The sequence below is a fragment of the Pholis gunnellus genome (genome assembly GCF_910591455.1).
Source record: "Pholis gunnellus genome assembly, chromosome: 23".
Classification (NCBI taxonomy): Eukaryota; Metazoa; Chordata; class Actinopteri; order Perciformes; family Pholidae; genus Pholis; species Pholis gunnellus.
This window is the reverse complement of record NC_136550.1, coordinates 1457746-1485372: the sequence shown is the minus strand read 5'-3', so window position 1 is coordinate 1485372 and position 27627 is coordinate 1457746. Positions and strand designations below refer to the sequence as shown.

The following is a 27627-nucleotide window of genomic DNA, read 5'->3' as shown; positions in this document are numbered from 1 at the left end:
TTTTATTCAAGAACAGATTTCTTTTCTTGTAGATCTTTTATTCCTCTCAAAGCCTCATTTACTATGTAAAGACATTATATATATATATATATATTAGTACAAGGTGCTCCGTGATTGTATAAGTTTGTTTTTATCTACACTGTGCTCCACTTACACTTTTTGTGTACTTGTAAACTTTGGTGAAAAATATCCTGGAAGTTCTCTCAAAGGGTGCAGTAAAGTGAGTGAAATGCAGTAAAGTAGGTTGGTCATGTAGTAAGGAGGGCGTGCAGAGTAATAAAGTGGTGTTTCCGTGTAGTAAAGGTGGCGTTGCTGTGAAGTCTGTGAGACCGACAGAAGTTCCTTATTGGGGGAGCGACGCACTTAATGGCCCCGCTGACGTGTGCCGTCACCATAACTACTGTTACCGGCAGCCATTATCAGTTCAATGTGCATTCTGCTCCTGATCTCTCTGTCTCCTCACTGAGGCAGTTTAATTGATCAGGACGCTTCATCACAGACGTCCGTCTTCAAAGGGTCCTTTGATGAAGCGCTCTGTAGCTTCTCCTGTGTTTGTTAAACGAATCTGTAGTCCATCAGGTAGCTGCACAGGATGTGGTCCTTCAGCGCCCTGAAGACGAAGCGGATGTCGTTCGTGTCCGTGGCGCAGGTGAAGTGGGAGTAGATGATTCTTTTCTCGTTGGGGTTGAGGCTGACAAACTTGTCCAAGATGAACTGTTGCGCCGCTTCGACGTCCCTCTGGGGACCTGGTGGAAGGAGACGAAGGGCCCATTAAAGACCCCGTGGTTCCTCCAGTGGTTACATAAGAGCTCAGGGAATATAAGACAGGCTCACACTGCAACGTGACACGATTTCCTCTTTCAAAAGTCACATGAAACACGTTTAAACACAACGTTGATCAAGTCAGTACCTGCTGATGTTTCCTCTTACCATCATATTCAGGAAAGTAGTCGACCAGATGCGAGTGCAGGATCTTCTCCTCCAGTAAATCTATCTTGTTGAGGAACAGCATGACTGAGGACAGGTGGAACCACCCGGAGGTTATGATGGTCTGGAACAAAGCCATGCTTTCCTCCATGCGGTTCTTTTGAGAAACACAAAACATCTGAGCTGAGCAGGAATACGGAATCGGACATCATGTTAGATTCAGTTTGCCTGAGAACAAGCCTGTGTGAGCGGTTCGCTTTGTTGAGCAGAGTGACTAAAGAGCTCCCCCTGCAGGTGAACCGCTTCAGAGGGTTGAGGTCTGTCAGTGTCCAGAGAAGAGACACCAGACGAGTGCTCCACTCTGTGGACTATCTAACTCGTCGTCTCCACCTGTTTGGTCCTCCAATGACACAACGTATTAGGAGGAGATCAGCTTGTAAATTATCTCACCTCCTTGGCGGACTCGACGAGGACCTGGTCGTACTCGCTGATCGCCACCAGGAACATGACGGAAGTGACCGCCTCGAAGCAATGAATCCACTTTCTCCTCTCCGAGCGCTGGCCTCCGACATCCACCATCCTACAGCCACGGATTCAAACACAGCGTCGTATTAACACTTTGAAGTCTTATTCTTGGTGTTTAGGGCCAGACATTGAATATGATGAGCGTAGACGTGATGACTTGACGGTGAGGGTCTCACATATTTACAGCAGGAAATTGACTTCTTGCCCTGACAGCTTTCCGCTCGCTTGCTTTAATGCTACCTGAGACATTTTACCCAAATGTAAATCCTGCTCCATGAAACCTAACAAGGACCTGAAGCACTCGCCTGAACCCCACGTTCTCCAGGTCAAAGGGGTACTCCAGGATCCCCGTGGTGGGCACCCGGACCCTCAGGACGTCCTGCTGGGTCGGCAGATAAGAAGCGTCACAAATTCTGTGTATGTCGTTCAGGAAGCTGTTGAAACGGGAGGTCAAGGAGATGCAAACCGGTCAGCGTGAGGACAGAGGAGACATTCATTGTAATTGTAAAATATAGTTTCAGCCTCTTCACTATAAGCGAGAATTTAAAAGGTCTCTTCGCTCTTAAGCCTTTTGTCAACAGCCTTAAATGGAATAGCGCTGAGCCTTCTGAGTGCATTGAACAGGCAGCTTCTGTTTACACTCACTACTTGGCGGAGTCTGACAGCTGGTATTTCCTCTTCAGACCGTAGCATTCCTGGATCCCCGGGTCGGTCCACAGGCTCTGGATGGCCTCCACGTGAGGGTTCGTTAACGTCGTCACCCTCACCACGTCGACGCCGCGGACGATGCCGGCGTTTGCCTGAACGACACGACACACAGATGGATTTATGACGTCGTGTTTGTGCTCTTGTAGTGTTGGGACGTGTTGACGTCACTGGGTTTAAATCACACGACAGATGTAGAAGGAACAGAAGCCCTGAGAGGGAAGGACGAATTAGTTTTTTTGTGTGAGAAAACGAAGGTTTTGCCGGGATAATCGTTCTAGTTTCCTTTAATAAAAATGTAATCTGTGAAACAAGTAAGGGAAACAGTTTTGCCATATGAATACTTTCTTTCTTTTAGAGAAGTGTATGTTGTTGTAATACTCATTCTGGCCACAAGAGGCTGAAGTGCTGCAGGGATGAGTCCTAAAACCAGAAATCAGTCACTATTTTAAGCTTCCTGTTTAAATACAAACACCACATCGTGTAGAAATGTGTACTTGTTGTATTCAACACTGCATTGAAGGCAATTAGTCTGACACTGTAGAGCGAAGGACGCATACGGGATGTCTTCAGCTGTAGCTATACCCGAACCCTAAAAACTGCATGTAGCCTTCATCTGGATCTGACAGGATGTTCCACTTTCCACTCTTATCGAGGGTTCAATGAGTAGTCATCGGGCTGTCGGTGCTCTCTCGACAGCTCAGTCGATGTGACGTGTGATGGGCTGCACAGAGGATTGGGAGGTCAGAATAACCAGAAAACCCTGCTGGTTAGAAGACTGCAAAATGGGACTGGGTGTGGGACTTTTCTGGCATGCTAAATAGTGTGGGTCTGGGTATTGGTACCGGAATCCTACTTTTTTAAACTTTAAATTTTTTTAAAAATTTAAAAATTGGAAGGCACCGTTATTTAATGCTGCCAAAGGTTCAAGGCTTATATAGGCTGTTGTTGTCTTATGAAACAGGAAGTGGACTCTTCTCATCCTTACCTGGAACTTTAACTAATGTAGCATGTTTGTGTGTGCATGTGTGTCCGTTCACAGGGACGGATTCCTGTATGATTATCAGAGAGTTCTAGCTGTCTCCCTTTCCTGCTTTGTCTTTAACTGACTGAGGAGGAACCCGTCTTTACATTCCTGCAGTCAAACATCACGTGCTCTTCCCAAACGTCAGCCTTCTTCCATAAGCAGACAAAAACTCTCCGCCAGCGAGGATCTCAAGCGTAAACACGGCGGTAAATTACCAGAAGTGCTTCACCCTGCAACACACTGCAGGCTCTGAAGCGTGCGCACACTCTTCTGGTGAACAGCGTTGTGGTCAAACCTGCTTCTTCTCCATCTGTCTGTGTGAAGCGGCACAGAAAGACACTACAGCGTGGTCTACCTTGTTGTGTTCGTACTTGTAGGAGATCCGTAACGCGTCCATGGCCTGGATCAAGGTCTGCATGGCCGTGAAGATGTTCTGGTAGATCAGCCGGGCGAAGCCTCTCTTGTCCTCGTCAGAGTATCCGCGGCCGTGGATGATCCTCATCTGCTTGATGAAAGTGCTCTTCCCACTTTCACCGGTTCCTAGCCCCCCAACAGATGCACAACGTTACTGGTCCCCAACACATTAATGGGTTGTAGAGAAATGAACTACATCATGTTTTTGGGATTCATTGAGCATGAAGAAAAGTGTGAAGTTCTTTAACGTCTGGCTGTTATGCAGTCTTGCACTCGCGGTACATTTATAATCACAGTCTGGGTTTCATCTCGTCGTTGATGTGAGTGAGTCAGCTGTTAGCAGACAAAGGTTCAACGTAAACAGGAACAGTGGCTGAAAAACGTCTGTGAGAAGTTAACATACGCAGAGAGTCACAGAGAAAACATCTGTTTCTCGTCGTTTTCGTATCTTATTGTAATATTCTTCGTGCCGCTCTGTTTGTGTCTTTACTCAATAAAAACTAGCAGCAATACCACAGTATACAAATAATCAATTACAAGTAAAACTACACAAGTATTGGCAGAAAGAAATGTACTTAGAGCATCAAAAGTACAACTTATGCAAAATGTAGTTCTATTAATCATATACACAGTTTATTATTTGAACATTACTTAATTCTCTCATTTGTATTATTCTTAATAGTCTGTTTTTAATTTAACTCAAATATTTCAGCATCCACTCCTTCTTATTGTCTATTTTCATTCAATATATATTTATTTATTTATTTTTTTGAGCTTCATCTCTTTTCTAAAAAGTGTTTTAAAAATTGTTATTCATTATTATTATTTAATTATTATTATTAACAGTTATAGTTACGGATTAGGATTTTACATAAAAACAATAATAACTCTATAAATAAATAAAACGATATAAAAACAGTATATGAAATATTTAAAATGATCTCTACTGACCATCAACATGTAAATGCATCAGTAATAATATATCCTAGGATGAAATATGTAGTGATGTAAGTTTGTCTAGAAGTACATTTATTTGCTAATACTTTAAACATTTTGAATGCAGTATTTTGGACGGTAGGAGTATTTCCTCGTCCCTCACCGAGCAGAAGCAGCTTGTATTCCCGTCTGGAGTCCCTCATCTCGCGGCGGAGCTGCTTCTCAATCTCATCGTTGATCCGGCGAGCCTCTTCAGCCTCCGGGCTGAGGCAGCAAGCCCCCGCGGAGCTCAGAGTCATTGCGCCGGGAAACACGTCCGCTCCTGGGGAGAGGAAACAACTCAAAGTCCGTGAAGCAGCGAGTCGTTTCACTGCATCACTCACGTTCTCCAGGACAAATACAGAGGAAGCTCACGTCCTCTGGGTCCAGCTGTTTGTCTGGTCCTCCGTCCTGGGTGGACCATGTGACAGAGGGATGAGCTCTGATGGGAAATCGTGTGTGTCGCCCCCCCCCCCCCCCCCCCCCCCTCCTCTGGGTACATGGAGGACCCTCCTTTAATGTCCTCCTACCAAAGCAGGAGTTAAAACAGCAGATATAGCATAATTTAAGTTACAGTGAGGAACTTCTATCTGGTCCTGAACCAGTCTCAGCGTAGTCCTGATCCTCTATATGAACCAGTCTCAGTGTAGTCCTGGTCCTCTATCAGACCTCCATCAGTAAAGAGACCATCAGAGAGAAGATGGTCTGTTTCTATAGAGTTATTCTTGATGCTCGTCATCGGAGCCACCGGGTCGGATTCTGGTGAAACCAGATGAACTCATGCAGGTTCACCAGAACCTCCTTCAGCTCAGACTCCAGCAGAGACCGGTCCACCGTGGACAGACCCAGATCCTCCAGCAGAGACCGGTCCACTGTGGACAGACCCAGATCCGGAACGAGGAGGAGAGCTCAGCTCCCGGCAGCAGCAGCAATTCTTCCTCCTCCTCCTCCTCCTCCTCCTCCTCCTCCTCCAGGAGCAGAGCTTCTCCTCTCTGGGAGTCAACACCGACACCACGCTGCTGGAGACCCAGGACGTATTGCTGGACCCGCTGGAGGTGAAGAGAGGCACGGGAGAACCAGAACCAGGACTGAGAGGAGCAGACTGTCAGACCTGCTGCAGTAACAGACTCTGGTGCTCAGAGACACTACCACTTTAGACCACAGGGGGCGACAGAATCAACACAGAATCAAACATATTTTATAGTATTTCTTTAATTCAAAATCAAACTTTATTACCCAGGAGGCTCTACGTGGTGAAGCCTTTGAGCACATTTCTACATTGTTGAGTCCAAACGTCTTCACTTCATATAAAATTCTTACGGTTAGATAATCCAATCCAACTAAAACTTTACTAGAATAGAAATGTATTAGAGTTGTCATATACACAAAATTTGAGCATCAGAGGTAAATACATATTTTTACAGATTACTGACAGACAAAGAAAGTTTCACTCACTTTCCTCAAGTCCCAACTTAAATCTGTATTTATAAAACAGTTTGACACTTTGTGCTGCTGCGTGACTCCCTCTAGTGTAACAAGAGCGACACTAACTCTTATAAAATAATGCACATTTTCCCTCTGCAGCCGTCTGCTGTTGAGGCATTACAATGCTGTCTGTCTACACTGCTGCTCAAAGTGTCAACGTGTGCATTCTCCCTGAAAACTAAATACATCAAGTAGTGATTTTGCACTAAATTTCATGTTCATTCATCCGATAGTTGTTGAGATATTTCCATCTGAATGAAGAATGTTGGCCTCATGGTGGTGCTAGAGGGAAAGTCTGAGGTTAACCAAAGTCAGTAGGATTCATCTTCTGGAGAAATGTTTCTGGTTATGCTGCACATCCAGACTTTACTCACAAATATAATTACAATATGACGTGAATTATTCTTCATTAAACGAACCAGCATCATATCAGAAATGAAAGCTCCACCTGGTAACAAATGTTAAGCACATTTAAACACTTTGTGCTTCACTTAAAGTACATTTTAATGCAGGAATACTGTGTGGTATTAATACTTTTACTGTTAATAGTTACTGTTACTAAAAGCTGTTAATATGTCATTTTTAAAAACATACAAACAATAAAAAACAGATTATGAATAACAGATAGCTGAAACAGACAAAAAATGAATTAACATATATAAGGCCAGAGTTTACAAGACATTCATGCTCCTCAGCAGTATTTCAATGAAAACCACCATAGAGAACCGTTTAGATTCACATGTGGTCAGTTTATCAGAGAAATCTAGACGTGAGAGCTGCCATGGGTTTAAAAAAGGTCTGCTAGTAAAATGAACATAAAAGTTCATTTAATAGGCAATAATGAATATGAGCTTGACTTTAAAACATATAAACAATGAGAGTAAATAACAGATCGCTGTAACAGACACAAATAAATGGAAAGATAAATTCATGCTCCTCAGCAGTATTTCAATGAAAACCACCATAGAGAACCCCTCTCACTCCTACGACCAGCTGTGACTGAGCAGCTCATTCAGACATCAGATCATCACAACGAGACCTTCAGACGCTGCTTTGGACCTCCGACCTCTGAGAGACTAGATTCATGTTTGTCTTTATGGATTCATTGGAACTAGTTCTGCAGGCGGAGAGGGATTCATTGAATGTTTTCTACGCAGATAGTAACAAACACCCAGCAGAGTTCCTACCACCATCACCACCACCAGTCCCACTACACAGTAGAGGACGATCAATCCCGGACTCACTGGTTGTGATGGACTTCCTGTCGTTGAAGGATCTTTTCCTCCACTTGTTGTGTTTGGTGTCTCAGGTTTGGGTTGAACCCTCTCTGCTGTAAAGAGACCAAACGAGTCTGAGTCATTCATGAGAAGAACCAACATCTCACTGAAACATGAACTAAACGTCCTCAACAGATTAAACTGAGGAAGTCCACAATAATTTTTTTATCCAGGAAATCTCCTGAATTGAACCTGATGAGAAACTTCTACTGAATCAACTCACCTGTGATATTGAGGAGACATTTCCTTAATCGCCAACCTTCACCTGTGTTCACTCCACACACGTAAAGACCTGAGTCATCAGTCCTGAGTCTGGACATGTGGAGTCTGAGTCGTCCTTCTCTGAGGACGTCTTTGTTAAACTTGACTCGTCCTGCAAACCGTTTGTTCTGAGACTCTGAGACCTCGACACCTTCATGAAGATGAAACAGGATGAAGGGTGTGAGAACCGTTAACATCTGACAGAAGATGTTAATGGACTTGATGGAACCGTCTGTAGTGGGCATGAAGGTCCATTCCAGAGTGACATCCTGGTTCTCCTCTGCCTGATAGGAGCTCTGTGTCACCTCCACGAATGATCCTGTTGAGGAGACAGAGAGGGAGAGTGAGGAGCAGACAAACCGACAACGTCAACATGAGAGCCTTTAAACTCCACCTGGAGATGTTTACTGACGCTGAGCTTTAAAGACACAAAGTGAAGCTGTAAACTAACCAGAGACACAGGAGGTCAGTGTGATGAGCAGCAGGATGCTGCAGATCATCTTCTCCCTGTGAGAGGAGACAGAGGACCAGAGTCATGAACACATCACATCACAGCTCAAGAGAGACCAGCTACAGTCTGTCTGTAGTCACTGCAGCACTTCTTCTTCTTCTGTGGTTCTTGTGACAACATGTCTGACCAGAGGACTGACACCAGGAGAGGAATCACTGTTGAGTTTCTGTCACTAGATGGAGCCAGTTAGAATTATTACACTGAGGAAGAACCAGGAAATACTGGACTGGTTCCAGATAAATGCCTCAACAATATTAAAAAGAGGGAACTCCTCTTTATAACGGTAGACTATTTAATGTTTTAATATCTCTCTGTGATCATGTATTTATGGTTTAACCTCCATATTATTCAGATATAATTCTCATGTATTAGTTTTCCGTCTAAACGGGATTACTGGTTAAAAGATCAACCAGCAGGTTAGAGTCTAAACCAGCGGTGCCCAATACGTCGATCGCGTTAGTGCCGGTAGATCGCATTCCATTTAAAATAAAATTGATGTCCTCGAGGGTAGAGAAGGAGGAACCTACCTGTAACTCATCCTGAACCAGACCTGAACCAGACCATTCTAGAGGTCTGGATGGTTTGTAGTGGAGCAGTGGAGCAGAAATGTATTCATGTCCTAGAAATCATGAAGGTTTTATTAACCAGCGGTAGATATTTAAAGAACTGATGACAGCTTTTCTCTTTCTTTTTTCAACGTTAATGTTTCACATGAGGAAGTAGGAGGAGCCAGACGTCTGCTGCACGAGGAGTTGCATCATCCATGTTGTTCCACTTGAAAGTGAAAGTATCATCAGAGTTTTGATAAGAAACATTTAACTGCTGTTATGAAACAATAATCAGTTCTCTTCTGAACTTGAGATTTGTTCCATGTTAACATGACTGATGAGTGATCAGCTATTCAGATCTTCCTCGTGGTGCTTCAGTTCAGTTGGTTCGATCGAACGTTCATCGTCTCACATGAACTCACCACACGGTGACATTAAATGTGTTTGAATATGAAACTGTAGTTTAACCTCACTGTGTTTCATCCCGTCTGTTACTCACCGTCTTTTATCCATCGTCAGTATTTTAACTCACTGAGTCCAAAATAACTTTCAAACGACTTGCAGCACAAACAATATGCTGATCTTCTATTATTTTCATACAGACATAATGTATATTAGTGAGATTCATGAGGATATGAATGGATATGGACAATCATGTTTCATCTTATTTTTATTGAAAGTTTTTGAACAAATACAATGAACTGTAAATACAGGATCAGTCAACAAGTTCTCATAAAAAAACATAAAATATTAAATTAGTTCCAATTTAAACAAAGCACCATTATATCAGAAATGAAAGCTCCACTTTGAACGGACGTGAAGTACATTTTAGGACATTGTGTCGATAATACTTTCACTCTTTGCTTGAAGAAACATTTAGACCGTTTAGATTCACATGTGGTCAGTTTATCAGATAAATCTAGATGTGAGAGCTGCCATGGGTTTAAAAAAGGTCTGCTAGTAAAATGAACATAAAAGTTCATTTAATAGGCAATAATGAATATGAGCTTGACTTTAAAACATATAAACAATGAGAGTAAATAACAGATCGCTGTAACAGACACAAATAAATGGAAAGATAAATTCATGCTCCTCAGCAGTATTTCAATGAAAACCACCATAGAGAACCCCTCTCACTCCTACAACCAGCTGTGACTGAGCAGCTCATTCAGACATCAGATCATCACAACGAGACCTTCAGACGCTGCTTTGGACCTCCGACCTCTGAGAGACTAGATTCATGTTTGTCTTTATGGATTCATTGGAACTTGTTCTTCAGGCGGAGGGGGATTCATTGAATGTTTTCTACGCAGATAGTAACAAACACCCAGCAGAGTTCCTACCACCATCACCACCACCAGTCCCACTGCACAGTAGAGGACGATCAATCCCGGACTCACTGGTTGTGATGGACTTCCTGTCGTTGAAGGATCTTTTCCTCCACTTGTTGTGTTTGGTGTCTCAGGTTTGGGTTGAACCCTCTCTGCTGTAAAGAGACCAAACGAGTCTGAGTCATTCATGAGAAGAACCAACATCTCACTGAAACATGAACTAAACGTCCTCAACAGATTAAACTGAAACATATTCCACAGATCCTGTAAGAAGGAAGTGTAACGAGTGAGGAAGTTCTTCTACTGAATCAACTCACCTGTGACGTTGAGGAGACATTTCCTCGAACCTTCACCATAAACTGTGAGCACATCACACACGTAAAGACCTGAGTCATCAGTCCTGAGTCTGGACATGTGGAGTCTGAGTCGTCCTTCTCTGAGGACGTCTTTGTCAAACTGAACTCGTCCTGCAAACCGTTTGTTCTGAGACTCTGAGACCTCGACACCTTCATGAAGATGAAACAGGATGAAGGGTGTGAGATCATTTAACATCTCACAGTAGATGTTAATGGACTTGATGGAACCATCTGTTCTGGTCTTGAAGGTCCATTCCAGAGTGACGTTGTGGTTCTCCTCTGCCTGATAGGAGCTCTGTGTCACATTCACTACTGATCCTGTTGAGGAGACAGAGAGGGAGAGTGAGGAGCAGACAAACAACGTCAACATGAGAGCCTTTAAACTCCACCTGGAGATGTTTACTGACGCTGAGCTTTAAAGACACAAATTGAAGCTGTAAACTAACCAGAGACACAGGAGGTCAGTGGGATGAGCAGCAGGATGCTGTAGATCATCTTCTCCCTGTGAGAGGAGACAGAGGACCAGAGTCATGAACACATCACATCACAGCTCAAGAGAGACCAGCTACAGTCAGTCTGTAGTCACTGCAACACTTCTTCTTCTTCTTCTGTGCTTCTTGTGACAACATGGCTGACCAGAGGCGGGTATTTCGAGACTATAAGGAAGCATTTTCAAGTACACAGGTTTACAGTCTTTGTCGTCTTTTAACAAGGGATCCAGACATAATCAGTTGATGAGATGGTGGTTTGTAGACCAAAATTGAAGAGTAAAGTTGGTGTGAAGTCAGGTGTCAAATCCACCTTATATGCAACATAGTCAGGTGAGTAAACCATGAATGTTATTCCAAACATCTGCAAATAGATCCACTCTCAAAATTGCAGTTGTCAGTGCAAATAAAAATGCACAAAATATAGCTGATATAAATTACAGCCTCCGTAATTATGAAACAAAACATCCATAAATGTAGTTGTAGAACAGATTTACTTGTTCTCTCATTGAACTGATGGTGCAAGATCATCCGTATTTTTAGGCTTTGGACCTCCTTTATCTATGTGGTATGAATCCTGATATGATCTGTATTTGTCGGGCCCCTTCCTGACCCGGATGTGATGTCTGTTGGGTAGAAATTGATAAACTTTCAGCCACAGCTAGGGATCTGTAAGGTTCTTCACAGACTTGAGGAACTCACCATGGTGGAGTCTAAATTTGGTCCCGTGCCCTTTGGATCATTTTTGTCATACCAGTGCCTTCTTGAGGCTACTAGGGGAATCATGAAACATCCAAATGCCCCAGAATTCTCTCAGCTGCCTGTTGAAGGCTACAGGTTCTTGCCTGACTACGAGCAGCAGTACCACCTTGAGAGCCTACAGGTGTGCCATGAACTCTCTGCTGCCATAGAGGCTGAGACCAGGGAGCAGTCTGACAGCCCCCTGTGGGTCCAGGTACAACAGCCAAGAGTTACTTGTAGGTCTATCTTCATGCTTTGGGCTATCCAAATACCTGTACCGTAGCGTCACAAATAGACAAGCAGTAAATTTCAAGCAGCAGTTGGCTTCGGTTCTGCCGAGTAAAGCCAATGCATAAGTGAAGACCTGCATTCTCTCCACTGACCACCAGGGGGCGACTCCTCTGGTTGTATAGAAGTCTATGAGAAAATGACTCTACTTCTCTCTTGATTTATTACCTCAGTAAACATTGTAAACATGAGTTTATGGTCCTTCTGGTACAGACCAAGGACCATTTGGTCCTCCAGCGAGACAGTTTAGCGTGGCAGCGTGTCGTAGAACGCACTTTTCAGAAACGAATATAAGAATGCTACGCACATCATATACAGACTTAACAAAGAAATTCTGGGCAAAAACATCATCGAAACCATTTTACACACTGCAGACACAATTATACACAAACTAATATAATCAACGAGAAGATGTACCACAGTATCACGTATTTGTCGCCATGACGCAGTAAACTTTATAAAGCCACATTTTTTTTAGAGACTGTTGAAATGTTGTGCTATCATTTGGGAGAGTTTTAAACTTTCACCTGCATCATTCAAAAGAGATACTCATGCTTTCAATGCTTTTCTTTCCAGGTGAACCTGAAACTTTTCAATTTGAGCTGTGTGCCATCTTCATTTACTCTTAACCAGTAACATATACACTGATATTTACACATCTGAACAAATCTCACAAGTGTTACCTGTATTATAACATCAAAATTAATAAAATAAACCATGTAGTTACAGAATTAGTCTTTTTAGTATGGGTATGCAATTTTCGAACAGAGGCCTAAAAATAGGGCTAGGGCTTAAAAGGTTCTCCAGTTTCAAGTCTTCTTCAATACAGCATGATGTTCATTTAGTCAATTATGGTCCATTTAGAGTCAAATAGACCATAAAGACTTTACTTTTCCTATCAATAGTTATTTTGTTCTGCACAACTATTTTGAAGTTCACATAGAAACTGTAAACGAACAAAAGCACAAATGGTCAACAGGGACTACGAGTGAAAACAGACAACAATGAAACTGAGGACACGAGTGAGAGACGTGTGTCACCACATTTATTGACCCATAATCTAGTAAACTTTGATTTGTAAGAGATAGAGCAAGACCCGCACCCTTTTAACTAAGTTTGATTCGTATAATGAAGAATATAGAGGAAGATCTTAAGGATCAAGCCCGACCTTTCATTATTAAAGAGTACTATAATAGTCTGTTGTATTTTCTGGCTAACTCCTACCTCTGAAAACAAAACAAACTAAATGATTTTACACCAAAACTTCTTCACCAAAACAAATACAGAGGGGCCACCGACCAATAAACCTAAAGTTCACTATGTAGAGGGTACCCCAAACTCACCCACTGTCCCCAACCTCCCACCACAAACCTTCACAACTTCACAAAATCAGTGTCAGTTTAAACAGGCAGAGAACAAAATGAAGAGAGACTGAGCTCCTCAGGCTCCCTCCTCTCATGCTGGAGCCCCACTCTCCTGTTTAAAGAAGGCCTCTGTCCCAACACCTCATCCATGAGGACAAACCACGGCCAAGTGGCAGCAGTTGCTTTCCCACTCACTGCCTCTCCTGAACCTGGATACTTGCAATCCCAAAGCAGAGGAAATCCATCGAGACAGTTAACAAAAACAACAGCAGCAAAGCAAACGTCAGCAAACGTGTTTATTAACTTGTAGTAACACATATGCACACACTTTGTATTTTTTCTTTTTTTTGCTTGCAAGGGAGTCACCCTCCCCTGCAGGCACATTTTCTGCAAAAATTGGCCGAATCACATTGAGAAACCGTTTTTAATAATGTTAACACAAGGATGCAAACTTGACACAGCAGGAGTTACACAAATGCACATAGAAATCATTTACATGGATGCCTTAGTTTCACTTTGAAAAAAAGAAAAAGATGATTCTCTGTACAGCTATACAAAACCAAACCAGAAGTGTGTTGTCCTCTCCGTTCCAGCTGCATCATCCCTTTCTGCGCATGCGCGGGAGCGCCCTGCAGGAAGTCCCCGCACTACTCTGCCTCTGATTGGCTGCCGTCTGCTAAACGCTTACGTTAGCCTAGCTGTGATGCTAACCGGCGCTTCGAATTAGAGACTCAGACACGGTAGTCCGAAGAGAGGCCACCCGGTTAGAATGTAGATTTACAAACACGCGTAAATAAATACGAACGGGGTCTTCAAACTACAAGTGGCCTACAGATCGGAGCTAACAGGACGTCACTGTTGGTGTCACTTCCTGTTTATCTGCTGAAAAATGACCCCGCCCCCCCCCCCCCCCCCCGGAGATAAGATCACTTTCTTTTTCCTGGAGTGGCGCAGCTCCTCTCCAACGAGACAAATGCTTAAAAACAACATATTAAACATTAACAAAATATTAAACATTAACATATATAATGAACTGCGGGACCGCAGGCTGGAGTCCGTCGTGAGGACTGAACGTTTAAAGTAGAGAAGAAGGAGCTTACCTTAAAGTCTGAGTCTGTAGAGATCAATGATTCACTGCATCAATGAGTCCAGATACGAACATCTTCATCACACCTCTGTTATGGAGGAAGATGAACTTCCTGTCGTTCTGGTACAATATTTAGAAGAAGTTCACTGACTGTAACGGTCTGCAGGAGCTGTGATCACGTGATGTTTGTTTGTGTGTGACATCATCGTGCTCCGCCCACACGAGCTTTCAGGCGGTGTGGGCGGAGCACGATGATCACGTGATCACAGCTCCTGCAGACTGCAGACCGTTACAGTCAGGGAATGTTCTGTCTGGACTCATTGATGCAGTGAATCATGGATCTCTACAGACTCAGACTTTAAGGTAAGCTCCTTCTTCTCTACTTTAAACGTTCAGTCCTCACGCGTACTCCAGCCTGCGGTCCTGCAGCTCATAACTTTATATATGTTTATGTTTAATATGTTGTTAATGTTTAATATGTTGTTTATGTTTAATATGTTGTTAATGTTTAATATGTTGTTTTTAAGCATTTGTCTCGTTTGAGAGGAGCTGCGTCACTCCTGGAACATGGACAGGGTGTTATCTCGGGGGGGGGGGGGGGTCATTTCTCAGCAGCCCTCAAATGATAACGGAAAGTGACACCAACAGTGACGTCCTGTTAGCTCCAATCTGTAGGCCATTTGTAGTTTGAAGACCCCGTTCGTATTTATTTACGCGTGTTTCATTCTAACCGGGTGGCCTCTCTTCGGACTACCGTGTCTGAGTCTCTAGTTCGAAGCGCCGGTTAGCATCACAGCTAGGCTAACGTAAGCGTTTAGCAGACGGCAGCCAATCAGAGAGCCTTTCTCAATATGCGTACTTCTCTGTACTTGTGAACTTGTGGACTTGTGAAACGTCATCAGTCTCAGCCCAAGTACTGTTCCAATTCAAAGTTCACATCAAGCCAAGCCAGGTCCAAATGCCCGGATGTGGCTCGCTCCGCCCATTTTACCGGGGATGCATCGGAGGTGACTTGTGTGTACTTGGGACAGCCAAATATCCCAGAATGCATTTTGCACCAGCAACAGGAAACGATGGTGGAGGAGAAATCACACAACTGGAAGTTGAAACTTTCGAAATACTACTGTTGTTAAGTCACAGAAAGTAATTTTAGGATGTTTTTAGGCGAGAAGTTAGTTGTTTGAGCATCAAATCCGTGGTCGGTTTGTCAAGATTCAGCCGATTAAAAAATCTGCTCCGACGATTTCGGAGATGTGAGGTGTTGCTAGCGGGACCGGCAGTAAACCTGTACCGGGGGCTCAGCGCTCATGTTACCCGCCTAGAACTGCCTGATCTCGGCAGTAAAACCCCGCCAGCACCGGGGGCTCCGCGCTCACGGTGCCCGCCTAGAACTGCCTGATCTCGGCAGTAAAACCCTGCCAGCACCGGGGGCTCCGCGCTCACGGTGCCCGCCTAGAACAGCCTGATCTCGGCAGTAAAACCCCGCCAGCACCGGGGGCTCCGCGCTCACGGTGCCCGCCTAGAACAGCCTGATCTCGGCGAGTCTTTTTGAAACTTAGCGCTGGTATTGACGTCTCTGTAGCGTTTTCCTCATCGGCAAAGAGCACAGCAATCCGGATCTGAATATATATATGTATAAATACATATAATTGTATGTATATATGTGTATATAATATAATTAAAAAAATATTTTATTTTATTTTAAATGAAAATGAAAAAAGCAGGGTTGTCATATTTAGTTTGATTGTAAAAATACTTTACAGTAAAAAAACGGATTAAACTCATTAGCAAAACCAGCTGAGGTGGTGATGTCATCAAGTAAGCTGCTGTTCCAATTGTCCATACTGTGTCCTCTGTACTTGAAGTCTGGACTTGGAGTCCAGACTTCAAGTCCATACTCCAAAAGTTCACAAGTCCGTACTTGTGAACTTGGGTATTGAGAAAGGCCCAGAGTATGGGGCTCCCGCGAAGGGGATGATGCAGCTGGAACGGACTTCGAACTCGTATTATTAATTCTTGTTTTATTTACAGATGGCCGACCATCTGAAACCGACTCCTGTGTGGCTTTGGCAACGTTTAAAGAAGGTAAGGGAGCTCTCGTTCATTTATCAATGCCTGTAGACTAGAGTTGTACTTCGTACTCCCTGATTTGAACGTCTTCAGACTCTTTCCTCACAAGATGAGAACTTCATATAATCTATTTACTCGTTTTAGTCAAAACAGCTTCAATTACTAAATAAATAAATATCCTCTGATTTCATGTTTATTTATTGTTCCATCTTTAACCCTTTTTTGAAAGGAGAGCTCTATGGCATTATATTTCATTTTGTTTTTATATTTTGAATGTTGCGTTTCATTTTTACTATAAATTTATGCGTACAAATTGTGAGAAAAAGTGTTTTTACGCTCAAGAAGTTCTGGTGGGAGGATACCCAGACCCTCCACCTTAGACGGGTCCCCATCCATGTTGAACCAGAACCAACTTTGACTTCTTCAGTTCATCTGAAACCAGTTCAGGATTTCCTGTAAATTCTAATCCTCCTAACAGCAGTGATTCCTCTCCTGGTGTCAGTCCTCTGGTCAGACATGTTGTCACAAGAACCACAGAAGAAGAAGAAGAAGTGTTGCCGTGACTACAGACAGACTGTAGCTGGTCTCTCTTGAGCTGTGATGTGATGTGTTCATGACTCTGGTCCTCTGTCTCCTCTCACAGGGAGAAGATGATCTGCAGCATCCTGCTGCTCATCACACTGACCTCCTGTGTCTCTGGTTAGTTTACAGCTTCACTTTGTGTCTTTAAAGCTCAGCGTCAGTAAACATCTCCAGGTGGAGTTTAAAGGCTCTCATGTTGACGTTGTCGGTTTGTCTGCTCCTCACTCTCCCTCTCTGTCTCCTCAACAGGACCATTCGTGGAGGTGACACAGAGCTCCTATCAGGCAGAGGAGAACCAGGACGTCACTCTGGAATGGACCTTCATGCCCAGAACAGACGGTTCCATCGACTCCCTTTTTATCTCCTGTGATATGTACAATGGTGTCACACCCTTCACCCTGTTTGATCTGTATGAAGGTGTCGAGGTCTCAGAGTCTCAGAACAAACGGTTTGCAGGACGAGTCCAGTTTGACAAAGACGTCCTCAGAGAAGGACGACTCAGACTCCACATGTCCAGACTCAGGACTGATGACTCAGGTGTTTACCGGTGTGATGTGCTCACAGGTGAAGGTAAAGGTTCAAGGGAATGTCGCCTCAACGTCACAGGTGAGTTGATTCAGTAGAAGAACTTCCTCACTCGTTTCACTTCCTTCTTACAGGATCTGTGGAATATGTTTCCGTTTAATCTGTTGAGGACGTTTAGTTCATGTTTCAGTGAGATGTTGGTTCTTCTCATGAATGACTCAGACTCGTTTGGTCTCTTTACAGCAGAGATGGTTCAACCCAAACCTGAGAGAGATCCTTCAACGACAGGAAGTCCACCACAAGCAGAGAGTCCGGGATGGATCGTCCTCTACTGTGCAGTGGGACTGATGGTGGTAGGAACTCTGCTGGGTGGTTATTACTGTCTGCGTAGAAAACAAAATCAAAATAGAGTGCTGTAACAATACACGTGTTTGTATTGAAGCGCTCAGTACGAGGCTTACGGTTCGGTACGCATTACAAACCGAACAATACGTTTGAATAATACTATTGTATTTGGAACATGCAGAAGCTTAAAATGTGGGAAAGATAAAACCAATTATATTGTATTGAACCGTGCCGTACTGGACCGTGGCACCACTGTGTCGTATTGAACCGAACCGAGAAGCCGTCGCCATGTTGAACTGATGGGACTTGAAGGGTTTGAGTGATATTTTGGAAATGTTTAGTTTAGTTCAAATGTCGTCTCGATGGCGCTAAAGTTAATTGATCACCAAAGATGTTCCGGTTCATCCTCAGGGGAACATGAATGTTTGTGTCAAATGTTTTAGTGGTCGAGATATTTTACTTGAAATCGTTCCTTCATCAAAGCTAAACGTTGTTTAACAAAGTGCTTCTTCTCGGGCTGTTAATTGGTTTGGACGCCCAGATTTACATAAATAGACACATTAAATTAAATATGCGTGGTTCTAACTGAGAAGCTATTTATTCATGGTGGTGGTTACAGAAATAACCCTGGTACACAGCTCTTAAGCTGAGCCTCACCAGTGTTGTTACCCACAGTTCAATACTGCCGCATTAATTCAGAACTAACAAATGTATTAGTCATAGAAGTCGAGTTACTAACAGAGACTACACATCTTCCTGCCAACCACAAACTGCCTTTTTTATTGTGTTGGTATCAGAACTATAATGCACAATGAAGACTTTTAACAACGTATTATTGTCCTCGGCTGCCTTTGTGTGTGAGGATCAGCCTCTTCTGTTTGTTTCTTTAACAACAGAAATGAATGACAATCACGTCGCTGTGTTGTTACATTGATTCTACTGTATGTTGAAAACATTTTTGTACAAATGAACTCGATGGAGTTCTGTTTATTTCTGCTGCTGTCGGCCTCTAAAGCTCATTTAGATGCTTCAAGAACATGAACTTAAGTTTTATTTGAATGTAGCGTTTAGCATTAATTAACTGGTTGATTATGGATCTTAATGAAGGAAAAGACAGAAAGATGTTCAACAATGAAGTATTAAGTATTTGATTGAACAAACAAACTTTTTGTCTTTAGTATTTCTCTTACTGCACAAAATGGTTGTTTACATGTTATTTCATAAATAATGTATATTTTCTATTGTTGCAAAAAACATCTGTACTTTAATTCTGTCTGTACATATTTCAACCTTGTGGCCTTGTTTTTTATTCCGATACATGAAATACATTCTCTATATTTATATGTATTTCTTTATTAAATTGAAATAAAAAATAAAAAAGTCTCTGTTGTCATTGTTTTTGACCTCAATAGAGGTTTTGACCCCCAAAAAAAAGATTCTCCAGAAGTGTTTTCAAGTGAACTGGTTTAATCTCCACTCAACCATTTGTTGTTTAAGAATTAAGAGACAAAAATACAGGAAAGTTTAGTTTTACCTTTTTCTCTCCACTAGGTGACACTAACGGCTCTTTGAAATACAGCCGGATGTTTGGAGCAGGCAGCTCACGCTCTCTGTCACACAGGTAGCATGTCAAACAAAGCTCACGCTCTCAACAGCACCTGGAGGCTTTTATGTTGATGGATACTCAGATGTTTTGCAGATGTTGGACAGTGAGAACATCACAGACGGAGTTGCAGAAAAGAGTGAGCTGCTGCAAAAACTACTCATGTAGTGAGGTAATAATAATGCACCTGGGCCGGCAGAGTTAGTTTAGGTTCTGTTACTTAACTTATTGTTTTGTTATGCACCTTCAACACACACACACACACACAGCATGCAACACTACTGATACCACTGATGTTCACACCCCATCGTAAGTATATAAAAAAAACATATACGATGTAATTTCTTTGTAATCATCCAAAATAATGTGAAGTGTGTGGGTATTCTTCCACTGACTGGTCGATACGTGCGATGCATTGAGTGGGCCGGTCTGACAGTAACTCCCGGGCCGCCCCTGCTACCAGGATATATAAAGCGTCGTTGGTGACTTTGATGAGGGCAGTTTCTGTGCTGTGATGAGATCTGAATCTGGATTGAAATGGTTCATACAGTTGGTTTGAGTCCAGGTGGGTTTTGAGTCGGTGGGCAACAGTGCGTTCCAGTATTTTAGACAGAAAAGGGAGATTGGAGACGGGTCTGTAGTTGTTGTGGATGTCGGGGTCAAGGCCAGGTTTTCTGAGGATGGGTGTGACTGAGGTGAGTTTGAGGGCTGGAGGGGCGGAGCTAGTAGACAGGGAGGAGGTGTGGGCGGAGGGCCGGGAGACAAGCCATGACTAGAGTGGAAGGGACAGGGTCCAGGTCACAGGTAGGAGTCTTCATGCCAGAGAGTGATTCATTGAGATCCGAGAGGGAGATGAAAGACATAGTTGTAGACCTTGATAGAAATAGTTGTTAGTTTGCAGAGTCCAGCTTCCTTTTTAGCTCTGAAGTCCAATCAGCGTCACATGTTATCAGTCCTGGAAGTCTGGTGTGAGTAGTTTAGAAGTTCAAATAAAAGTTGAGGTAAAGTAGCTCAAACTCGTTCCTCCGTGTTTTTTGCAGATCAACCTCAGGTGATTGGGTCTCGTCGGCCAATCGTGGCCGCCCCGGGCGACGACGTCATCCTGCCGTGCCACCTGGAGCCCAAGTTCAACGTGGAGGGTCTGACGGTGGAGTGGTCGTTGCCCGACCTCAAGCCGGACCCCGCGGACCCGCTGAGCCGGGTGGAGTACGTGCACCTCTACAGGCGCCGGCACGAGATCCCGGACATGAAGATCCGGTCGTACGTCAGGAGGACAACGCTGTTCACCGACGAGCTGAAAGACGGAAACATCTCGCTGAAGATCACCAACGTCACGCTGGCCGACCAAGGAAGATACCGATGTTTCATCCCCCCTTATTAATGACGAAAAAAACATTTATAACTGTTGTTATAAATTGTGTACTAATGAGTGTTAATGTAGGAACAATGCTTTATAAAGGATGAATTAAGTGCTTACTCATCCTTAACTAATGTTTCATAGTGTGTAGTTATTATAAAGTGTTACTGTATCTTTTAAGTGTTTTTCCTCATTTCTCATCGTTTGTATCCCTTTTTAAACTTCACCAACATTCAGCTTTCAATTGAATTTGCAATATGAATAGTTTATATCAGAGAAGATTGATACTTGGCATCTGTCTATTGATACAATATTGCCACAACATACTATACTGTGTTGCCCCCCCCCCCCCCCCCCCCCTCTCTAATTTATAGTGATGTTAGTTATGTTTTGAACATAACGTTTTTCAATAGCATGTAAATGTGTGTAAATACAGAGTTTTGGTGGTAGGTCAGTTTGAGGGAGAAAACCTGTATTTTGAAAGATGTGGAATGTGTTCTCGTCCAGCGTTCACCTCCGTGATATGTGAATTATATATTCAGACGACACAAAGCAGAGATGTGTGAGAGATGAATGGCTTTTCTTGAACTAATATCCGTGTCTGGTACTGAAAACATTTAACAGATTGATTTCATCATTTAGAGCTGAAACATATTTAGACGATGAAACTATGAGTTTTTAATTGACTAATAAGACTTTAATCCCTTGTTGATGCCGGTTTAATTAGAAAACTCAACTTTAATCCACCAGTTTCCTATAAAACCCACAATGCAACGTCTTGTCCTGTTTTAACAGGTTTAACAGGTTTAACACCACAGAATAGATGCCAACGCCTGTTTGACTGATGAAGGTCGGAGCAGCGGCCGCGTCTGTGGAGGAAGGACACGGTGGACAGAATAATAGAAACACTGTGTCACTGTTCGATTCCCACAAACATGAACGGTACATTACTGTAAACAGGAAACGGAGAACAAAGGAGGGTTTCCCCTTAAAGAGGATAATAACAGATGTGTCCACTGTACTCTGAGGCTTTAAATTCTGCAATAAAACCAAATATGAGCATTAAAACCACGAGTATCTGTCCGCTCCTTGATTATGAAATATAGAATGAAACATCAGGAGGCACCGCGAGGCTGTGATGCTTGAAGTAAAGTAACAGAACGCACGAGATGCTTGTTTTAAACTCTTATTATTTGTCTTTCTGTGTTTTTGTTTCCATGCACGTGCTATTATTAACTGCATCTCGTCACTTAAATTCCATAAAAGTAAAAATAGAAACGGATTCAGCCTGAATGAGGTAATGCTGTTTCGTTTGCTATGTCACCATGGCGACGGGCTGTTGTGACACAGAAACGGACCAATAGGAGCGTAGAGGGGCGGGACTTCCGTCTCCAGGCAGATGACAACAAACACACATGGACCCAGTGCGTCGTTACAGATTTAAACTGTTATTTATGGGATGTCACATGAATATTTGAGGTTTTTGTTCATGTTTCTTTTAACGTCTTTTGTATCAGCTGCTGCTGTTGTTATCACTGAGTGTGAGTGTGTGTTTACCTCTGATCCTGTCGGTCTGAGCTTCCTGTGTGATGATGACGTCAGTGTACGACACGTCAGGGTCGACTTTACCTGCAGAGCAACATTTTAGTGTTTGGTGTGTAAACAGGAAACAGAAAACTGACATTTTGGGCCCTTGAGTCTGTGTCAGGCTGCCAGATAGATGCAGTGCTCTAAACGTACAATGTTTTTCTCTGAAGCTCAAGGATTCAAAGATCATTTATTGTCATTATGCGACACAGGTCTGCACAAGAAAATGCAGTTGTAGTCCATTTGCAACACAAGGAAAACTGCCGGCCGTAGCAAGTACATGCAAAGAGACCAAGAGAACTACAAAGAGATACAATAAGACTACAAACAGACCAAAAGAACTACAAAGACAAACAAAAAGACTGCAATAAGACACACAATCAGTACAAAAGGATGCAAATGTGTTTTTGTTTCCATGCATGTGCTATTATTGAATAGCACATGCAACTCACTTAAATTCCATAAAAGTGAAAGTAGAAACAGGTTCAGCCTGAATGAGGTAGAGGGGGCGGGACTTCATCTCCAGGCAGATAACGACAGACATACAAGACCCAGTGTGTCGTTGTATGACAGATTTAAACTTATTTATGGAAGATCTGAAGTCTGATAGTTCAAAATATCAAATGAACATTTCATGTTTCTTTTAACGTCTTTTTTATCAGCTGCTGGTATTATTATTACTAAATATGTGAGTGTGTGTTTACTTCTGATCCTGTTTGTCTGTGCTTCCTGTGCAACATTTAGCATTTGATGTGAAAAAGAACAGAAAAATCTGAAGAAAAAAAATATATATATTTAAAAAGCGTGGCCTTTCTCCAGCAGAATGAATGTGCTCAGTTGGAAATAAGGAAGAAAAAAAAAGCTTGAGTCAAGATTCGTCTATTTATTTCACTTGTTTCCGAGTCCGACAATGAACTTATAAAGATATTCATATATACTCACATTTATGTATCTTGTTTGTCTATAACAGTTCTGTTTATTTGTAACAGTCACATGATGATTACTCATCAGTTCATTTATCTTTTGTTTATAGTTATGTTAAGCCTAGAGGTGTGTTGGTTAAACAAAGCAAAGGGTGAAACCTGGAAACGAGCCAAAATGCAAAATTTGCGCCATGATGTCATTACATACGTGCACACGTTTCATTACGTCGTCATATATAAAGCAGCTGTAACACTCGTGGCTTCATTACTCAGACAAGCCTCTCCGCTGGAGCTCACTACAGACGCTTTAAGCGGCTCCGCTGGAGCTCACTACGGCGGCTCCTCCGTCCTTCTACCGGCTGTTCTTATGCTTCAGCTCTGCGGCTCCGTGCTCGTCTGGACGTGTCTTCTCTCCTTTAACACGGCTTTAAACGGTGAGCTCCGGGCTTTACTCTGTTTATTCTTTAGGAGATATAATAATCATGTTTATATGTGTATCCATTTGTTTATGAGCCTGAGTGCCGTTAAACTGTAACTGACCGTTATTCTAACTTAAAACCACTATAAATGATTGTCTCTTTATATTTATTTCATTTTTTTATTTAAAATAACAGCATGAAGCATGTTACAACAAAACAAACTACTGTTTACTCACTGATTAACGGATATGCCACTAATAATTTAGCAAAAAGTAACATTTTGCCATATTAATTGCAATGTAACGTCTGATTTTAATAATAATACTAATAATAATACTAATCATAATACATTTTATTTGTATATGCTTTAAAAGGTACTCAAAGACACTTTACATGATAGAAACAATAGAAGTAATTACAATAAAACTAAATAGATGACATCTAGACTTTTCCAGAACAAAGATGACGAGGATGGACCGGATCACAAACCTCACGGTTCTTGAGTCACGGTTCGGTTCGGATCAGCAAAGAAAAGGGGAGGAGTCAAATATAACTTTGCTTTCCATTTATTAATTAAAGAACTTCAAGAACACTTAAAGAAAATAACTTTGGGCTATAGTCTTACATACAAACACTAATATTGAAGATGTTCAATTTGAAATAAATAAATAAAAATAAAATATTCCAGAATATTCTCTTCTGTTAAGTTTAAGTGCAATATGAGGTCTGTTGATAGCCTCGTCCTTAGATCAATGTTAAAAGAAATAAACCAGTTAACCAGGTAGCTTCCACTGTTTACACTGAACTGAACTGCTCAGCAACAACTTGGGTCAATGTTTACTTCCTGTAATGTCATTCAAATACACACTAATGTTTACCATTAAATACTGTTTACCATGACTCTGAAATGGTCTTTTCAAGATGAGAATATCTCCATTGTCTGGGGAGAGGGTCGACCTTTCTGTGGTGACTGTCTAGCTTCACTCTGCTGCTTCAGTCAGCACCTGCACCAGGTGTGTGTCTGTGTGACTCTCTCAGAGGGGGCGTGTCTACAGCACCTGTCTGTGTGATTCTCAGAGGGGGCGTGTCTACTGGTTTATTTTCGCTTGCATAAAACAGATGAGTGGTTGGAATATCCTCTCAGCACCACGGTGTCGATGCTTGTTCAAAACACTCGCGTCAATAAATCCTTTACAAAACGCTCTTTCTATCGTATGTCGTTATTAATCTGATTGATCGGTTTGAGACCTGTCCATGCATTCATAGACAGCCTACATAGAGAGTGTACTGAGCTCAAACACGCGTACATATGATGTTTTACTTATTTAATATTCTTTACTGTTTTATTACTTATTTGTAATAATTGTTTTTTTTACTGACTCTTGTGTGCACTGTCCACTATGCTGCTGTAAACCTGTAAATTACAGACTATCAAAGGATTATCTTATCTTAGACAGGACGGTAACTCATTCTACACACAGGGGTTAGTGTGTCTGTTGAAACATTACAGTGGAGAGGCTTGCTGCAGCATTCATTTAGGATTTTGACAGCAGCACGAGAAATTATCCATCTTCATTACAAAAATAGTAGAATTACGACTCCAGCAGGAGGAGAACCGCTGATCCTGTCCGACCCTTGAACTGTGTTTCTGCTGAAATACCACAGAGGAACTAAATGTCTTAATGTACTCAGTGTTAGTAGATCACGACTCTTCATTGTGAACTGTTTCCTTCTGTCACGTTAACGTTCGTGCACGTGGCTCACCTCAGGGAAATGTTGACTATGCAGTTATATTAAAAGCATTTACTAATGTGAACGTTATAACGACTATAAATTGGATTGTCTGTTTTTATATATTTAATTTTTTTATATAAAAGAACAGCATGAAGCATGTTACATAAAACTACCGATTAACAGATATGCCACTAATAATTCAGCTTCAGTCATATTTTGCCATAATTGCAACGTAACAACTGATTTAGCTGTTTCATACTCATAGAAGAACTGCACCCTGAGGTGTGGCTGCTCATTCCAGGACAAAGAATCGGTGTCACTGAAATCTGTCATGTTTTGGAAGTTGGCCAGTTCCAAATTGGAACCCAAACCAGATGAGCAGGACGGCAAAGCGTTATGAGAAAGTATAAAGCTCTTTCATTTATCTGAGTGTGAGATTAACATCTTTAAGGTTGGTCTGTTCTGGCCGCTGTAGAAACATGCTGTTAAATTGTGATTTTACAAACAAATATTTAATTAAAATACCGTCCAAAGGGCAAGCTCAAGTTGTGGCAGCAGAGGCTCAGCTGCCACAACTTGCTGTGGTAGTTTTTAGCCTTTATTTTTTGTTATTTTACAATACGTGACAACACATTAAGAGTGTGGGCATTTCTCAATATGCGGTTTTATATTTTTAACAAACTGCATTGTGTATTTATCTGTGGTATTTATACTGTGTACTGTTTATAAGCGCAGGACCGATTTCTACCGGCAGACTGCGTTTGTCTTATTTATGAATTATTTGTGTCTGTATGTTTCGAAACTCTGATTGTGACGTTATTAATAAAAATAAAAATAAAACAGAACATGATTATGGTTTCTCTTGAATACTGACATTCATTTTTTGGGCTCAATGTTTCGAGGGAAATTTAAATGATATAACTCATCAAACCCAACACTGATGATAAATGATGTAAAGATCTCTGACTTTAATTGTTTCATAACAAAGTTATTGAGGGAAATATGAGATCATGAAAACACAAATCTTTCTAATAGATGAAGAAAGTTGTTTGTGGTCCTTTTGTTGTTCAGTCTACAATGAATATATATATATATATATATAGTCTGATCGGCTGCAGCGTCCAATCACATGACTGATGAACAATGAGGGGGCGTGTCAGCCGTTAAAACACTTCCTGGAAGTTTGTTCTCCTGCGTCCTCGCTCCTATAAATAAGAGCTTTGGAACAGCCGTCAATATGGCGAAGCAGAACAACTTCAGTTCGAGCGAGGAGATGACAAATAAACTTGGGATGTAGAAGAAGTGTTGCAGTGACTACAGACAGACTGTAGCTGGTCTCTCTTGAGCTGTGATGTGATGTGTTCATGACTCTGGTCCTCTGTCTCCTCTCACAGGGAGAAGATGATCTGCAGCATCCTGCTGCTCATCCCACTGACCTCCTGTGTCTCTGGTTAGTTTACAGCTTCACTTTGTGTCTTTAAAGCTCAGCGTCAGTAAACATCTCCAGGTGGAGTTTAAAGGCTCTCATGTTGACGTTGTCGGTTTGTCTGCTCCTCACTCTCCCTCTCTGTCTCCTCAACAGGATCATTCGTGGAGGTGACACAGAGCTCCTATCAGGCAGAGGAGAACCAGGATGTCACTCTGGAATGGACCTTCATGCCCAGAACAGACGGTTCCATCAAGTCCATTAACATCTTCTGTCAGATGTTAACGGTTCTCACACCCTTCATCCTGTTTCATCTTCATGAAGGTGTCGAGGTCTCAGACTCTCAGAACAAACGGTTTGCAGGACGAGTCAAGTTTAACGAAGACGTCCTCAAAGAAGGACGACTCAGACTCCACATGTCCAGACTCAGGACTGATGACTCAGGTCTTTACGTGTGTGGAGTGAACACAGGTGAAGGTTGGCGATTAAGGAAATGTCTCCTCAATATCACAGGTGAGTTGATTCAGTAGAAGTTTCTCATCAGGTTCAATTCAGGAGATTTCCTGGATAAAAAAATTATTGTGGACTTCCTCAGTTTAATCTGTTGAGGACGTTTAGTTCATGTTTCAGTGAGATGTTGGTTCTTCTCATGAATGACTCAGACTCGTTTGGTCTCTTTACAGCAGAGAGGGTTCGACCCAAACCTGAGAGACCAAACTCATCAAGTGGAGGAAGAGATCCTTCAC

The 27627-nt window shown here is 42.2% G+C and overlaps 4 protein-coding genes across 6 annotated transcripts; 1 reads left to right on the top strand and 3 right to left on the bottom strand.

Annotated features, from left to right (window-relative positions):
* Nucleotides 1-47: 47 nt before the first annotated feature.
* On the bottom strand, nucleotides 48-4836 carry LOC306714733 (guanine nucleotide-binding protein G(q) subunit alpha-like). Its single transcript, XM_079184853.1, has 7 exons — nucleotides 4698-4836; nucleotides 3540-3724; nucleotides 2098-2252; nucleotides 1758-1886; nucleotides 1378-1507; nucleotides 931-1084; nucleotides 48-746 (listed from the first exon to the last, which is right to left on the bottom strand). The coding sequence occupies exons 1-7, from the start codon at nucleotides 4831-4833 to the stop codon at nucleotides 556-558; spliced, it is 1080 nt and encodes a 359-aa protein (XP_079040979.1). The 5' UTR covers nucleotides 4834-4836; the 3' UTR covers nucleotides 48-555.
* A 939-nt stretch (nucleotides 4837-5775) lies between these two features.
* LOC306714721 (uncharacterized protein) lies at nucleotides 5776-8783 on the bottom strand. Its single transcript, XM_079184835.1, has 4 exons — nucleotides 8635-8783; nucleotides 8048-8103; nucleotides 7559-7915; nucleotides 5776-7388 (listed from the first exon to the last, which is right to left on the bottom strand). Exons 1-4 carry the CDS (start codon nucleotides 8643-8645, stop codon nucleotides 7153-7155), a joined length of 660 nt encoding a protein of 219 aa, XP_079040961.1. The 5' UTR covers nucleotides 8646-8783; the 3' UTR covers nucleotides 5776-7152.
* Nucleotides 8784-9322: 539 nt separating this feature from the next.
* Nucleotides 9323-14486, bottom strand: LOC306714725 (uncharacterized protein). Of its 2 annotated transcripts, none has more exons than XM_079184842.1 (4): nucleotides 14324-14486; nucleotides 10789-10844; nucleotides 10304-10660; nucleotides 9323-10141 (listed from the first exon to the last, which is right to left on the bottom strand). In XM_079184842.1, the coding sequence occupies exons 2-4, from the start codon at nucleotides 10835-10837 to the stop codon at nucleotides 9906-9908; spliced, it is 642 nt and encodes a 213-aa protein (XP_079040968.1). In that variant the 5' UTR covers nucleotides 10838-10844; nucleotides 14324-14486; the 3' UTR covers nucleotides 9323-9905. The 2 variants fall into 2 exon arrangements, with proteins under 2 accessions (XP_079040968.1, XP_079040969.1); XM_079184843.1 differs by having other exon boundaries at nucleotides 9323-10138.
* A 104-nt stretch (nucleotides 14487-14590) lies between these two features.
* Nucleotides 14591-19143, top strand: LOC306714728 (uncharacterized protein). 2 transcript variants are annotated; one of them, XM_079184847.1, is made up of 5 exons: nucleotides 14591-14673; nucleotides 16342-16395; nucleotides 17024-17079; nucleotides 17212-17568; nucleotides 17731-19143. In XM_079184847.1, the coding sequence occupies exons 3-5, from the start codon at nucleotides 17031-17033 to the stop codon at nucleotides 17904-17906; spliced, it is 582 nt and encodes a 193-aa protein (XP_079040973.1). In that variant the 5' UTR covers nucleotides 14591-14673; nucleotides 16342-16395; nucleotides 17024-17030; the 3' UTR covers nucleotides 17907-19143. The 2 variants fall into 2 exon arrangements, with proteins under 2 accessions (XP_079040973.1, XP_079040974.1); XM_079184848.1 differs by lacking the exon at nucleotides 14591-14673 and adding an exon at nucleotides 15381-15568 and having other exon boundaries at nucleotides 15613-16395.
* The last annotated feature ends 8484 nt before the right edge of the window (nucleotides 19144-27627 follow it).

Excerpts from the sequence above, each read along its gene's own strand:
- LOC306714725 (XM_079184842.1), bottom strand. The coding sequence starts at position 10,837 with ATGATCTACAGCATCCTGCTGCTCATCCCACTGACCTCCTGTGTCTCT. Across the intron at positions 10,661-10,788 it reads ACTGACCTCCTGTGTCTCTG|GATCAGTAGTGAATGTGACA; the intron begins GTTAGTTTACAG and ends TCTCCTCAACAG. Across the intron at positions 10,142-10,303 it reads ATGTCTCCTCAACGTCACAG|CAGAGAGGGTTCAACCCAAA; the intron begins GTGAGTTGATTC and ends GTCTCTTTACAG.
- LOC306714721 (XM_079184835.1), bottom strand. Across the intron at positions 7,916-8,047 it reads ACTGACCTCCTGTGTCTCTG|GATCATTCGTGGAGGTGACA; the intron begins GTTAGTTTACAG and ends TCTCCTCAACAG. Across the intron at positions 7,389-7,558 it reads ATGTCTCCTCAATATCACAG|CAGAGAGGGTTCAACCCAAA; the intron begins GTGAGTTGATTC and ends GTCTCTTTACAG.
- LOC306714728 (XM_079184847.1), top strand. The coding sequence starts at position 17,031 with ATGATCTGCAGCATCCTGCTGCTCATCACACTGACCTCCTGTGTCTCT. Across the intron at positions 17,080-17,211 it reads ACTGACCTCCTGTGTCTCTG|GACCATTCGTGGAGGTGACA; the intron begins GTTAGTTTACAG and ends TCTCCTCAACAG. Across the intron at positions 17,569-17,730 it reads ATGTCGCCTCAACGTCACAG|CAGAGATGGTTCAACCCAAA; the intron begins GTGAGTTGATTC and ends GTCTCTTTACAG.
- LOC306714733 (XM_079184853.1), bottom strand. The coding sequence starts at position 4,833 with ATGACTCTGAGCTCCGCGGGGGCTTGCTGCCTCAGCCCGGAGGCTGAA. Across the intron at positions 2,253-3,539 it reads ACAAGTACGAACACAACAAG|GCAAACGCCGGCATCGTCCG; the intron begins GTAGACCACGCT and ends CGTGTCGTTCAG. Across the intron at positions 1,085-1,377 it reads TCGTCGAGTCCGCCAAGGAG|AACCGCATGGAGGAAAGCAT; the intron begins GTGAGATAATTT and ends GTTTCTCAAAAG.